Below are 13,802 nucleotides of genomic sequence, written 5' to 3'. Positions count from 1 at the left end.
ATCGTGATTATTTTGGTAACGAGAATACCGGCCAGTATCGAGCCTATTTATTAAGGTTTAGTTTTAACATCTTCTTTAAAATTCGGGAGCTTCCAGTTCATTTGTCCTTTAGATCCCCACTAGGACTGTTCCCTTACACCCGACTCAATTTTTTTTTACACATCAACCCCCCCCCCCCCCCCCCCGTTCGCAATATCTGCCCCATCCCTCTGATTGCTTATTAAGTGATAATATTAATCACTGGAGATGAATTAAATTACTCACACTTTTTTTTGGGGGGGAGGGGGGGTTTGGGTTAATATCGGTCTTGACATACCATATACATTGTTTTCCCAAATATTGTTATTTGTGATTGCGCTTCCTCTTTGAAATGCCTGGCCCCTTACAGAGTGCTTTAAGTATTTGTATACAAAGGGTTCGCGCTGGTCGCATGCCTAGTCGGTACGGAACTATTTCCATGGTCGACAGCACTTGGCGACTCGTCAACTTGTCCATTTTCACAGGGCCACGCTTTAAATATTGGAAGGGAACTCCCGATGTTGCCCAAATACCGGTAAGTTACATGTTCACGTCCTCATCTATTTATCCTAGATTTCGAAAAAAATCTTTTTGTAAAAGAATGCATCAAAGTGTTCGTTATTTTTTATGATATATAGGATAATGCTATGCGCGTGTTGGTAATATACAATGTGTTTTTATGTTCATTATATTGTCTGTCGGGCAATAAACACGCAGTAATATGATATTGCTTTTTTGTTTTATTTCTCCATGGACGTCTTTTATAATGCAGTGCGTGTAATAATTAATAGGTTACCACTGTATTTTATTGTTAATTAAAAGCAATCATTCCTGTGCTATTAGTACAATGCTCCATGGATTTACTCGCGTTTAACGAAGAAAATAATCGACAGATTAACTGAAAAATTAACTATTTAATCGGATAGGGTTACTGAAACTTGTCACCCACTGTATAGGTAAGTATACGGATTTATAAGATTTTATTGATTAGGGCGTTTTTTTGTCATAGGTTTACAATGGAACAAAAAGGCTATGAACAATTCGAGTAATTCAGACAACCCTTGTGTTTAGGCAAGGTTTGATAAAGTTAAAATGCAACAAAAGAATAAACGTATGTCATTTTAATATGCTCCTATTTTTTGCAGTAGTGGGTTTTCGGGCCTGGTATTTATTCCACACGCCTTCTCATAACCACTTACAACATAATTTTAAAAACCTCATCTGTAAAATAGAAGAATTTCCCTATGCAATTCATTTAACACAAAATTACCCCTAATTAACTGAGGAACCTTGTCAGAAAAAAATGTCCCGCTTTCAATAAACACAAAAACTAAAGTAAATACCACTAACAGACCATTTGTATTTTCTTTGTAAAGTGTTTTTACAACACACTTCTTGTGTTTCATGATCTGTCAATTTAAAAATTCACAAATCCTATTTCGGCGTTGATCTTTCAATCCCACATATTTTGAAATGAGTTTTTCTATTTGAGGTTTTTTCGATTTTCATTCTCATAAACTTTGTCCCGAAAGGTTGTGGTTGGATCTTCAAACCTTTTACGTCCACCTGCGTTTGAACACCGAAAAGTTAAAATCCTATTTAAATACTGTCGGTGATTCACTGGCTAATTTGTAGTTTGTATCAACAACGAATAGTGACTGGCTTCGACCTTTTATCATCGAGTGTGATCTTTCAATTGTTGGCCAGTGTAAATAGTTTTCGCTCACCGTATAGACATACACACACATTCATATTCTCTCTCTCTCTCTCTCTCTCTCTCTCTCTCTCTCTCTCTCTCTCTCTCTCTCTCTCTCATTGTACACCAGTCGTTGGTTCTCTCTCAAACGCAGTTTGTATATACTACTCATTAATGCTCATAAACCGTTTCATTGTGTATTTATTACACTGGGGGATATATATTTGAGCAAACTAATTGCTAGTGCAAAGATATATTGATTTTGTATAAACTTTCATTTTTTGAATTTCTGAAGCCAGTGAATTAGAAATAGAAATTAAAATAGTTTATTTTTTTAAAGAACCAAGTTGTGTATTTTTCGTAAAATCATTGAATTATTCTTCATACAATAAAGTGCGAGTTCTATGGAACTGCTCAACCTCGTCTAGCAATAGCTTACACGTACACACGGAACTTGCGCGAATAAACTAAACTGCACTCAAAAATCACACTAAGTCCGATTAATATGTATTAATCTATATACAAAAAACGATTCCACATATTTCCCGTAAGAGCGGAGGAGTAATTCCCAGGAAGGGGTCCTGTAAGTAGAGAAGAGGGATTTGGATTACGTTACAAGTTAAAGAGATGTTAGTTAATATTTGAATTAAATCCGCCTTCAATTCATTAGATTAATGTTCAATAACATTGAGAATTTCTTTCTGTGTAGGCTAAGCTTCCATTGTTTGTTTATTATAAAGTTGTTACTCCTTAAATCTAAAATTTATATATATAATAACTTTTATACTTGTTCAAAATCATTTCAGATAAGAAATGTCTGGGAAGAAAAAGCAAAACGGCGGCCCCGTACCCTCGGGGCAAAAACCGCCGAGTAAACAACACGAAAGCCGTGAAACAGACATCAACCAAAATGACCGAATAGCTGTGATGGAAATAATCAAATACTTCAAACGTGAAAGACATCAAATAATGGCGATGCTGAAGGAAAGCAGGGAACATTTTGAAACCTTGGAAATGAACAAGCGCTCAATTCACTCAGAAGTGGATGCGGTTCGACAGGATATTAACAAACACTTGGATACCCTTGAAGCCAAGCTTCGGAGAAACTTGGACGAAATTCATAAGGAGGCTGCTAAGGAGTGTCAATATCGCATCGCAGAGTTAGAGGCCCGCCAAAGTGCAATACAGGAATATCAGCGAAGACTTGAAAACGTGATCAAATTCTGGTCTCAGAGACGAGATTCGGATCTAAGTGCCATACAAACGTTCTACGAAAAGATACTTCAGCACAGATTGGACACAGCCAACAAGTGCTATGAATACGAATTCCAAATCAACGAGAAAATAGACAACTTGAAATCCCTCATTAAGCATTTCGGGAGCGTTCGATTGCACTGTTATGCGAACTCCTTCGATGATTCTGGTGTACGCGACATCCAAAGTCCCCAGTTTGACCAAAGTTTGGAAGACTGTACTGCGTCGGTGACAAATTCCTTCTCTATATGTGAGGACCCGAGTTCTAATATCGGAGGGTGCACTTATCTCTATAACGGACTTTTAATGATTGGAAACCGTCTGAAGAATTCATTACAACAGGTAGAAACCCATTACAGCATATAGACAACATAGCTTACCGATAAATACTTAGTAGCATGTGGCTAGTATTTAAACGCATGACCTTTCAACTCCATCCTAAAAAAAATCCCCCTCAAATTTTCAGATATTTACTCAATTTTGGGCATTATTTTTTCGTAAAAAATATATATAATTTATAAGTCCCTCTTTTCGTGAATATCATGTGGTTAATCTGGTGTACATGTTTTTTTGTACGAAATATCGACAAGGACGTCAGTAGAATTATTATGTGCACGCTCATTGCTCTTCCTTTCTATTTTCAGTACGACCCAAACGGAACCTTAACCGCGGAATTGCCATTAGCAGGGAAGCCGTGGGACGTGTGTCTGGTCAATCCCTTCACGGTGGGCGTGTCCCTCCCCTCCAACAAGCCGTGGAACATGTCCTACGTGTCCACTATAGCCATCGTCGATACCATTCACATGAAGACAGGTAATTTCAAATATCGGAAGACCGCGAATACCTGTACTACAGTTACATTACAGAGAAAAATACTTAGTGTGGTCTTTTAGTGTGGTCAAACACAGATGAGCAATATGACTTATTAATAAAATAGTTCCTTATGTCGCTTCGCGAGAGATAAGTGGTTCATAATTGTAGGTTCATTAAATTATGAATTTATTTTAAAGAAATATCCTCTATCTAATAAATCAAAAGCATTAAAAAAATGAAATACTGAAGAAAAAAATGAACAGACAAGAACACAGTTCACATGCACACTAAAAGAAAAATATTGCTTTAATAAACACGATCATTGTGTAGTCCTTTAGTTTTCTCTTATTTTAGTCAAAGAAATCACGATTCATTCCAAAATCTACGGCGTGGCGTACGGCGAGGAGAAGTTTTACGTGGCGTGTGTGACAGAAGTGAAGATACTGAACCTGAAGGGGGAGTCGGTACACGTGATCAGGGTCCCTAACGCCTGTATCCGTCAGGTGTGTACCGACAAAGGGAGGCTAATGTTCTCCGACTGGAACCATAACTCTATACAGGTAGGGGAGAGAGAGAGAGAGAGAGAGAGAGAGATTCTTTATTCTTTAAAAGTTTAAACTGTGCCAAAATTTTGTAAAAATGTGAAAAAATGGCATTAAATTTCAAGGCTGAACATTTCCTAAATTTAAATTTCTTGTAGTGCTTTGGTCGAGATGGTATCGAAGTTTTTACCTTCACTCACCCTTTGATGAAGGGACCGGTGGGGATCTCCGTGGACTACGAAAATAATATCTACGTCACCAGCTTCATCTCCAACAATGTCCACCAGCTGACTCCGGACGGTCAGCTGAACCGAATCCTGCTGAACAAGGACGACGGAATCAAGGAGCCGAGGGCCATCTGTCTACAGAAGTACAACAACCGATTCGTCGTGTGTGACAGCACCGGCGTCAAACTGTGCGAACTACTCTCTAGTTCAACGTAACGTCACCAGAATACTGACATCATGTAGCATAGCAGCATGAGGCACGAATTGATGATTTGGCAGCAAGGATCAATTGCAGCATAGCAAATCATAAACGGAAACACAATGGAGAAATAGTAATGGAATTTCCTGCGCTCAAGTGCTACTTCATAGTGATATACATATCCTGTACATGTATAACATACAAATGTATGCATGTGTTTCGTCAATTATGTGCCGAAGTAAGGGTTAAAAGGTACTCGTATTAACTACAAAGTGCAGCATATACATAATACCTAGGTATACAGAACCTATTCTCCGTCAGAAACTAGTGCAGCATAGCCAGTAATATAAATAATCGAATGTGTAGCATATGTAGCATAATAAATCCACACAGATTTTACTGCAACGTGCAGTATGACAGTATACATGTGCAATGTGTATACGTCAAGCATAGCCGTTCATAAGGAAAAACCGTTAAATTTCATTCATCAAAAATTCGGATTTAACACAAATTATACTTGTATGATGTATATTACTGTGTACGGTATATGTACCAGGTTTAAAGTTCAGCGTAGATAAATTATGGATTAAGAATCTACGAAAAAAAGTGGCAAATTGCTGCTCAGTGTTGCTGAAGAAAGACATTTGTGAATGTGAAGCTATCTAGGATACTCAGGGAAGAAAATGATTTGGATCATTCTTGAGATTTTTTTATACATGTATTTACTTTATTCAGTGCATGCAATTGATTTGCTTTTATCTTGACATTAAACTATTTTTAATAGAGTAGAAAATGTTATTATTCTTTTTTTTTTGAGGAAACAAAAACTTCGGGATCTTCTTTCTTTTTACCAAGTAAGATTTCCGGGAGACTTCAAACTTAGTTTGTAGATCAAACATGATTCAGAAATAAATGATTTATTAGTGCGAGTGGATAAATGCACTATCAAAAACGGATATTTTCCATTTAAAGATTATAAATGCAAGATATTCCTTTTGATGTGTAAAATTGAGGCACAGATCAAAAGTAGGCTGCTAAAACTAATGACTGTTCCTGGAGGCCAAGACCTACATATTTGAAAAAAATAAATAAAATAATGATCATGGAAGCAACAGCTGATTTCAGGTATCTCAGCATATACCAAAGGTAATTGTGACGATAAAAAAATCCAATCAAGCCCGTTTTGCAATTATATATAGCAGTTGTATTCACTGCTATATAAAATTTCAAAAAGGGGCTTGATTGTTTTTTTTTAACGGAAGATATGTTTAATTAGTTCAGCCAATTGCAAAATAAGCTTTGAAATTCAAGCTTTATCTTTTATATCAGATGTTTTGCAATGACATATTGTTTTTTTACTCAACACGGTAAGATGAAACTGAAAAGCGTGTAAATTTTTGTAACCGACCAATCAAATGAGTTCTAATAGTTCAACACCCTCCATAGTATTAAAGATTTATTTTTTAGCTCACCTGAGCCGAAGGCTTAAGTAGGCCTTTCTGAACAAGATTTGTCCCTTGTCTGTCACCGTTGTCGATGTCATAAACTTTTCACATTTTCATCTTCTTCTCCAGAACCACCGGGCCGATTTCAAACAAACTTGGCACAAGGCATCCCTGGGTAGAGGGGATTAAAGTTTCTAATTCATCAGGAAGATACTTTGGATATGACAACTTTGATTTAAAAATTCAAATTAATATGCATACACTAGCGTTTTTATTTCATACATTTTTATACCACGACAGTAGTAAACCTAAGACAATAATTTGTAAACAAGGAACAGATTGTGTTGTAAGTCTATATGAATAAATTATGTATGAAGATAAATTGGGGGGGGGGGGGTTACCACCCTCCCCACTTTTATAACAGTCTTTTAAACAGTCTTAAATCCGAAATTCTCATTTTGAACAGTCATATATACCGTAGTTATCTTAGATCTAAAGAACAAAATTTAGAGATACATGACGTCCTATAAATTCCAACTCGCTGGTTTAAAAAAAAATTATTGTTATAATTTTCCACTCAGCTGCAACAAAAAGAATTAAAGACATGTACATATGTACATGTAAATATCATACAATTTAGTCGTAAATTAGATTTTTCATCCCTCAGCTAAATATACAGCTATGCAGTTTTTTTTTTATATTTCAATTCTAAAGAATAGGTTAATCTCGAAAACAATTAAGAAAGGGCCACAACTGGGGGATGAAGTTTTGCATCGGAATATATGTAAAAATTCTTTGAAAATCTTCTGATGAAAAACCAAAATAACCAGAAAATCTCGTTTGTATGAAAGCATCTTTATGCAGACGAGCAAAAGGTTTGTTCACATTATAATCCCATACGAAGATATAGAGAAAATCTTTGATCATCTTTTGGAAAAGCATTCAGCCAAAAAAAAAAACGCTGAAACTTGTGTAAAAGCATAAGTTGTGCAGATTAAAGTTTGATCAAACCATGATGGTTCCCTGGAGAAAAGTGGGGCCACAATGGGGGATTTTTAAATCACAGTGACTACTGATGCAAAGGAATACTAGAGAAAAATCTTCTCACAAATACTAAAACAACAAATGGGGCTTGGTATTTACCATAAAAATATGTGGATAAAAATTGACAGATTTTTTAACGTTTTGTGCAAGATCTACTGTACTTATTTGTCAACATAATTTGATTTGATACTATAATGCCGATTTGATCGGGTGGGCGATGTGACCCTTGGTCCTCGAGTTTTTTATTTTACAACTTATGATATTAAGTTTATACGTACAGGGGTAATGGCTTCATCGGAACAAACACCACAAAACCAACGGAAATTCCCGGCTCCAAAAAAAAGAAATTAATTGATAAATATAAAAACTGACTTTTAACAGAATTACTTTATAACTCAACGGAATTTGCCGGCTCCATAAAAAGAATAAGAAATTAATTGATGAATATAAAAACTTACATTTAAATTAATTACTTTATGAAAATTTGTGTTTTCTGTTTTCCAATTTGATTTGATATGAACAGCAAATAAATTAATAACTATGTATACATTATTATACCGTATACTGGTGTATAAAAGATCTAAAGAATTAAGAAAGATATTTTGTATGACAATTTATTTCTCAATTAACAATAGAAAACGAAGCACAAATATTAAGCTTATCCACTATCAAAAATAATAACTCTCATACCTAATGATACACATGGTTTATATTGCCACCATTTTGGATTTTTTTCTGAACTGTCATATCAGCCAATGATACCCTTAGTTTGTTAAGCGATCCTCAAAGTTTAATCTCTAATCTTTAATCTTTCTTCATTTTGTATATATCTACTGCTTCAAAAAATAACAGATAAGATGGCTAAAGGAAGGTTTTGATACACAAGACAAAAGCAGTATCGGTACAAAATCAGCATCGAAGATATAGCTTCCATTGTACAAAACAATCAGACTTAGAGCAAATTTAAGTTGAAATTTATGCTCGAAAATCATTTAAGAAAGGAAAGATTAAATAATTAGTTATGGGAAGCCGTAAGCGTAGATTTTATTTTCCTCATGATTCCGTGTGCGGGCCTCAAGCGAATTTTGCATATCTGCTGGCAGGATAACGTTACCAACCGATGAATGTGTAGATTAATTGGTTTAACTTTTTTTATTAACAGTTTGTATCTACAAGACATCAAAAGTGTAAGAATATATTTGATGACCGATTTTATGAAGGTAATCGACATTAATATGGTTTCTGTATGTTTCCTCTGTGTTTCTTCTGACTGCATGTACAGGCGCTGCATAGAGGGTGAACATAGCTTTCAAACAGTCAAAAGACTTAGTTTTTATTCCTTTGTTCTTCTAGACTGAAGGAAGATGATAAGAACTAATTTGTTTATGATGTCATTTTTAACGGGTCGTGTTTATTTGCAATTTTAGCTACATAAGCAAACCACCCGGGAGTGGTCCGCTCTAGACGAAGGTATTGATGTCACAACCAATCTTTAAAAAAGTGTTACACCAAGTTTGCAGCCAATTATCCAATTAACTGTACATGTAATAATATACTCGAGGTTAAGTGTATTAAAACTTTAAAACACCTGTGTTAAGTCATTTATAATCATCTTTGCAATGAATAGACAGAAGAAAAATTAATAATTTAACGAGCCATGGTTTAATCGGTTTAGAACAAAACCAAACAACACACCCCTACTCCAAGCTAATCTCACAGTAACAGAGTGATTTTTATTATTTTGCACGTGAACAAAATATTGCCTTAACATAAAAGCTTAACATTTCCGACAAGCTAGCGAACCGTTTTCCATGTAGTACTTTCGGTACTTTGATTTTATAATTCAACAATTTATCGGTGTGACCAGTTTCAGGAAAAGTATTTCTCAAACAATTGTAAATGATATTACCTATGCATAGAATGATAACTAAAGAAGGTCAATATATATATATAGTACTAGTCGAATTGAAAGTGCACATTGCATTTGTAGTTTGTGTTCTCTTGCTAAGATAAAAGATGAATTTTACTAGTTCAAAATACAGAAATTTCACTGTAAACATTTTAAATTAAAAGTATTACTGGTCAAGACCTTCTCTTTCAAACTTGTTCAATTGCGTTGCTTAAGAAGTGAGAAACAACTAGACAACATTGACATGGTGACCATCTTAAAGGACCCCGCTTAAATAATGGACAACGGGATGAAAACTTCAAAATTTTCCAGCTGGCATAGAACTTCTGATTCAATATCATTACCCCGTACATACAGGTATATTTGTTTAATATGAGCAAGATTAAGGCAATTGGAAATAGTCTAGTCTAAAACTGATTACAAAGAGATCCGCTATGACCTGCATATTGAACTGATTCAAGGTCACTGCACGGCATCAACAAACAAGCTCTTTTTAATAAGTATTAGCCAAGGATTAGCCAAAGAGGGCTAAGTGGAGAGTATATATTATACAATTATTTAATGCTTGAGCAGTCAATAGACCAGAATATTTTTCCCGAGGTGCAGGGAACAGCTCAGTATGATCTATTGCCCGAGGCCAACGGCCGAGGGCAAAAGATCATACTGAGCTGTTCCCTGCACCAAGGGTAAAAATTCTGGTCTATTGACTGTTCAAGCATTAAATAATTGTTTTATTACCTAATTCCCTTTTTAGTTTTCGGGGTTTACAATTTGCATATTGCAGATAGTTTCGTGCAATTATGCAATATACTCAGATTTTTTTTTTCATCTTTTACATGCACAAAACCTGTTGCATGCATTACAACATCTCAATTTAATATTAGTTAACACAAAGAAGGGGGAGTCTTCAACCCATTAGATTTTAAGTAGTCTTTTACCATATATAAAGCTTTAGATTATATGATACTCCATTTTTGATAACATTGAATTTGGTTTCATTAAGTATTAAAAACAGCGTCTATGTAAAGGAATATACATTCCCTGAGAACTATCGAAAGGATGTAACATTAACATACCCGCGTTCTGAAATACGTTGCCGGTCCAATAGATCGCAGTCTATTGACCAGCGGTCCAATAGATCGCAGTCTATTGACCGGCGGTCTAATAGATCGCAGTCTATTGACCGGCAGTTCAAAATAGACGCAAATATTTAATTTGTAATAAAACAACAAAATCCCTTTGATAAGGTAATAAAAGCTCTTAAAAATGATTTTTGTGTAATCCGATATGACCTTGAAACTTGACATACGAACATTATTCAAGGTCACTGAATATCCTTTGATCAAAGGCGCCAAGTTCTGTTTATTTGAAGTATGAGTCAAATAGGGCTAAATGGAAAGTATATATGCTCTGAACAATGCCTTTTTGCATGGTCTGATATGACGTTGATCCTTGACTTACAACCTTTATTCAAGTTGGCGGCACATTCTTTGACCATAGACACTCTGTTAATGAAGTATGAGCCATGTTGGACCAATGGAAGAGAAGATATGCCCCAGACAAGGATTTTGTATATAATTCTACCATGACCTCAACCTTAACCCTAGAAACACGGGTCACTGCATACCCTTTACGAAAAGGCACTCTGTTGGGTGAAATTTGAACCTGATTGAACCAAGGGGAGAAAATATTTGCTCTGGACAAGCGATTTCGGACGGGCTGACTGAACACTAAAAGGCGCCTGCAGAGCAGGGACCTAATTAGATAAGGTATATGTAGGTATCTAAACGTTCTACAAAATGCTATAATTGTGTGTTATGTGAATTTAATTGAAATATAAATTTTTATATCGTAAATTTCCTTTAATGTTCACATTTATGTATTAAGCAAAGTTATGATTACGGCAGATATGTTTGCTTATTTGTAACTTTATATGCACATGGTTACACTAAACATGCATTTATTTATCTTTTTCTTATAACTCATGTTGTTATGTGCTGTGGTCTGTCTCATTATACTGATTCCGTCACTTTTTGATGAAGTTTAACGAGAATACACATGCTTGTCAAAGAAGTACAGTTGAAATCAACACAAGGGGAAAAATCCAAGATTTCTTCATTGACACTTCGTCTGTTTTTACACAGAGAAATGAACATGAACGAAAACAAATTTTTCAACTCTATCATCCGGGGGTTTTCTTGTCTTTAGCAATCATGAAAGCAAAATTACCGCACACTTTCTTTTTTTTTTTGATTGTGTATTCAAACTTGAGGCATTTAAATACAGAAAATCTGGACTTTTGTTTTATTCTAATGGATGAACGTAGTTTGGGCACAAAGGTATCGTCGGAGGCCCTAAATTCATTGGTCCAGATTGGTCTTCCTTTTATTTTCCTCTCGTATCGCGCGAGATTTAGTCCGAGGTTGATGGTAAAAATAAAAAATGAGCGTAATGTAAAATCATACGAAGTAATAGAAGTTCTTTATATGTATAATATTATTAATTTAGCGTTACAATTAAGTGTAACCAAGCACCTAAATGTGGCACAAATTATTATGGTAACGACTCATGGGCCTCCAAGAATATTCATGATTATCGATATATTAAGCAAAAAATAGAAACTTGGGACATAGTACTCAAGAATAAAGAATAATCTACAGAAATTGTGCATTCATAAAATACTGCTGTAAAATATTAGATTCTTATAACTGTATTGTTAGGAACCATTATGACAAATTGTTTGGTAATGTAAAGTACAATGAGAAAAATAATGGGTGTCTATAGCCTAAATTTGTTTTATTGATTTTAGTTTTAACGACATCTGGAATGCAGAAAGATGCAGTATTTATACTACCAGTGAATGTCATTAAACAGAAAAGATTTCACCACGACGCAAAAATCATCACTTATATATAACAAAAGAATTGACCTATAGGGGAGATCATTTTCCCGGAAAATATCACTTGTAAAAATTTAAGTTCATTTGACATTTTCTATTATACTTTCATGTTAAATACTGAAATCTGATTTGGTTTGGCAACATACTTAGCAACGGGTAACACAACGAATTGTTACATGCGCCAAAATTTCTATATAAAAGCAGTAAAAAATTCTCTAAAATTTAGATATTCAGTATAATTAAATAAATAGTGCCTGTTTGAGAGGATAACAGTTGAAATTGACAGCCCTCGCGTCGGTTGACAATGGTTTCCTCAGGGTGTTCATTTCAACTGTTACCCTCCCAAACAGGCACTATTTATATACTGTACACATTTCTAAATTTTTCGAATTTGCATTTAGAACCTAGCATATTGCACTTATAATTTTTAAATTAACTTTCAAAGTTAGCTAAAACAGTAAAACGGTCTATTTCAGCATGAAGTTTGGCCTAGAAATCCACCAGGGCAGGCCTGCCTTTAAAAAATAAACTAGGATATTTTTTATAGGTTTTACCAAAGGAATAATTAAAGATAGGAATTTTTAGGGGCACCCCTGCCCTGAGGTCGAAATGCAATAAACCTGCAAAGAATTTTAAAACTAATTTGTATTATAGTGGTTTGTATCTCGTATAAATAATTTTGTGCTTCACCTGTAAGGTTTGAATAGCTCAGCTGGTTTCACCGCTGTTACTTACTACACTTTTGAAGATTTTTTTGTATCCTGGTTTGATTCACCTGTTGGTATGATATACAGTTTTTTTTTTAAGTTATCGGTTTGTATAAACACCTTTTTAAAATTTTCAAACATGATTGTGCATTTTGTATTTTACCTCCGATTTTCTTCCTTTAATGCACGCTTGCTCATCAAATTGAAGACATTTATGAAAAGTATGTACTGAACTGAAAGCAATCAACCCTAACTATACCTTAGTGTAAGCACGATTTGTCTGAGGACAAGAATCATTTACTCTGTGTAACTCGAGACATGTGACACGTAAAAAAAATCATGCCGAGCAAAAACTTCGAAGTGGTATGCTGTTTCATCTTTTTGTTCAGAAACGCTGACATCTGAAAACCGAATTCTGCAATTGTTTCAACAGCATTGCTATAACGTTAATTAGGTGCCTGTGGTTCTGTTCTATCTTTCGGATATAAGGGATTTCAATTAGAAGAACAGAAAAATGCACCAATCAAAAAGGGATATTCCAAATTATATACTTCTGCCCTTTCCTTAACAGTTTGTAGAGAACCAGATGCAGACTATAGAGATATTTTTTATCAATGAATGAGGTCAATTGACTTTTTAGTTGTAGTAGATGAGCACCAAACAAATTACAGCTTAGTTAAAGGCAAAAATCCAGACCGACTTGACTTTACTCAATAAATCCAATATGGCAGCGATGTGTACTTGGTGTATTTTTTTAAATAGAGGTTATTATTTTGATTATGAGAAAAATATATGAAGTGAGGAGCATGTGAACAGAAGTTCAACACCAATTAACAATAAGCGGTACTAATTTTTAAATGAATAACTGACAATACCCTGTTTTCAAGCTGTATAGCTACATTTCAGTATCGACACTTCTTAAATTTCATTTTTTAATAACTTGCATTTCTTACACCAATGAGAAATTAGCTGTTCATGTAAAAGTACGTATATACACTATCGGGATTAGCAACTTCTTTACCGCCATGTTTACATTTACTTCCGAAAAT

The 13,802-nt window shown here is 34.8% G+C and overlaps 1 protein-coding gene across 1 annotated transcript; it reads left to right on the top strand.

Annotated features, from left to right (window-relative positions):
* Positions 1-413: 413 nt before the first annotated feature.
* LOC128190448 (uncharacterized) lies at positions 414-5,542 on the top strand. Its single transcript, XM_052862504.1, has 5 exons — positions 414-553; positions 2,521-3,310; positions 3,613-3,781; positions 4,136-4,341; positions 4,482-5,542. Exons 2-5 carry the CDS (start codon positions 2,528-2,530, stop codon positions 4,764-4,766), a joined length of 1,443 nt encoding a protein of 480 aa, XP_052718464.1. The 5' UTR covers positions 414-553; positions 2,521-2,527; the 3' UTR covers positions 4,767-5,542.
* The last annotated feature ends 8,260 nt before the right edge of the window (positions 5,543-13,802 follow it).

This window comes from Crassostrea angulata, chromosome 6 (genome assembly GCF_025612915.1).
Source record: "Crassostrea angulata isolate pt1a10 chromosome 6, ASM2561291v2, whole genome shotgun sequence".
NCBI lineage: Eukaryota > Metazoa > Mollusca > Bivalvia > Ostreida > Ostreidae > Magallana > Magallana angulata.
Note: the sequence above shows the minus strand (reverse complement) of the source record. Positions and strands in the feature narration are given on the sequence as shown.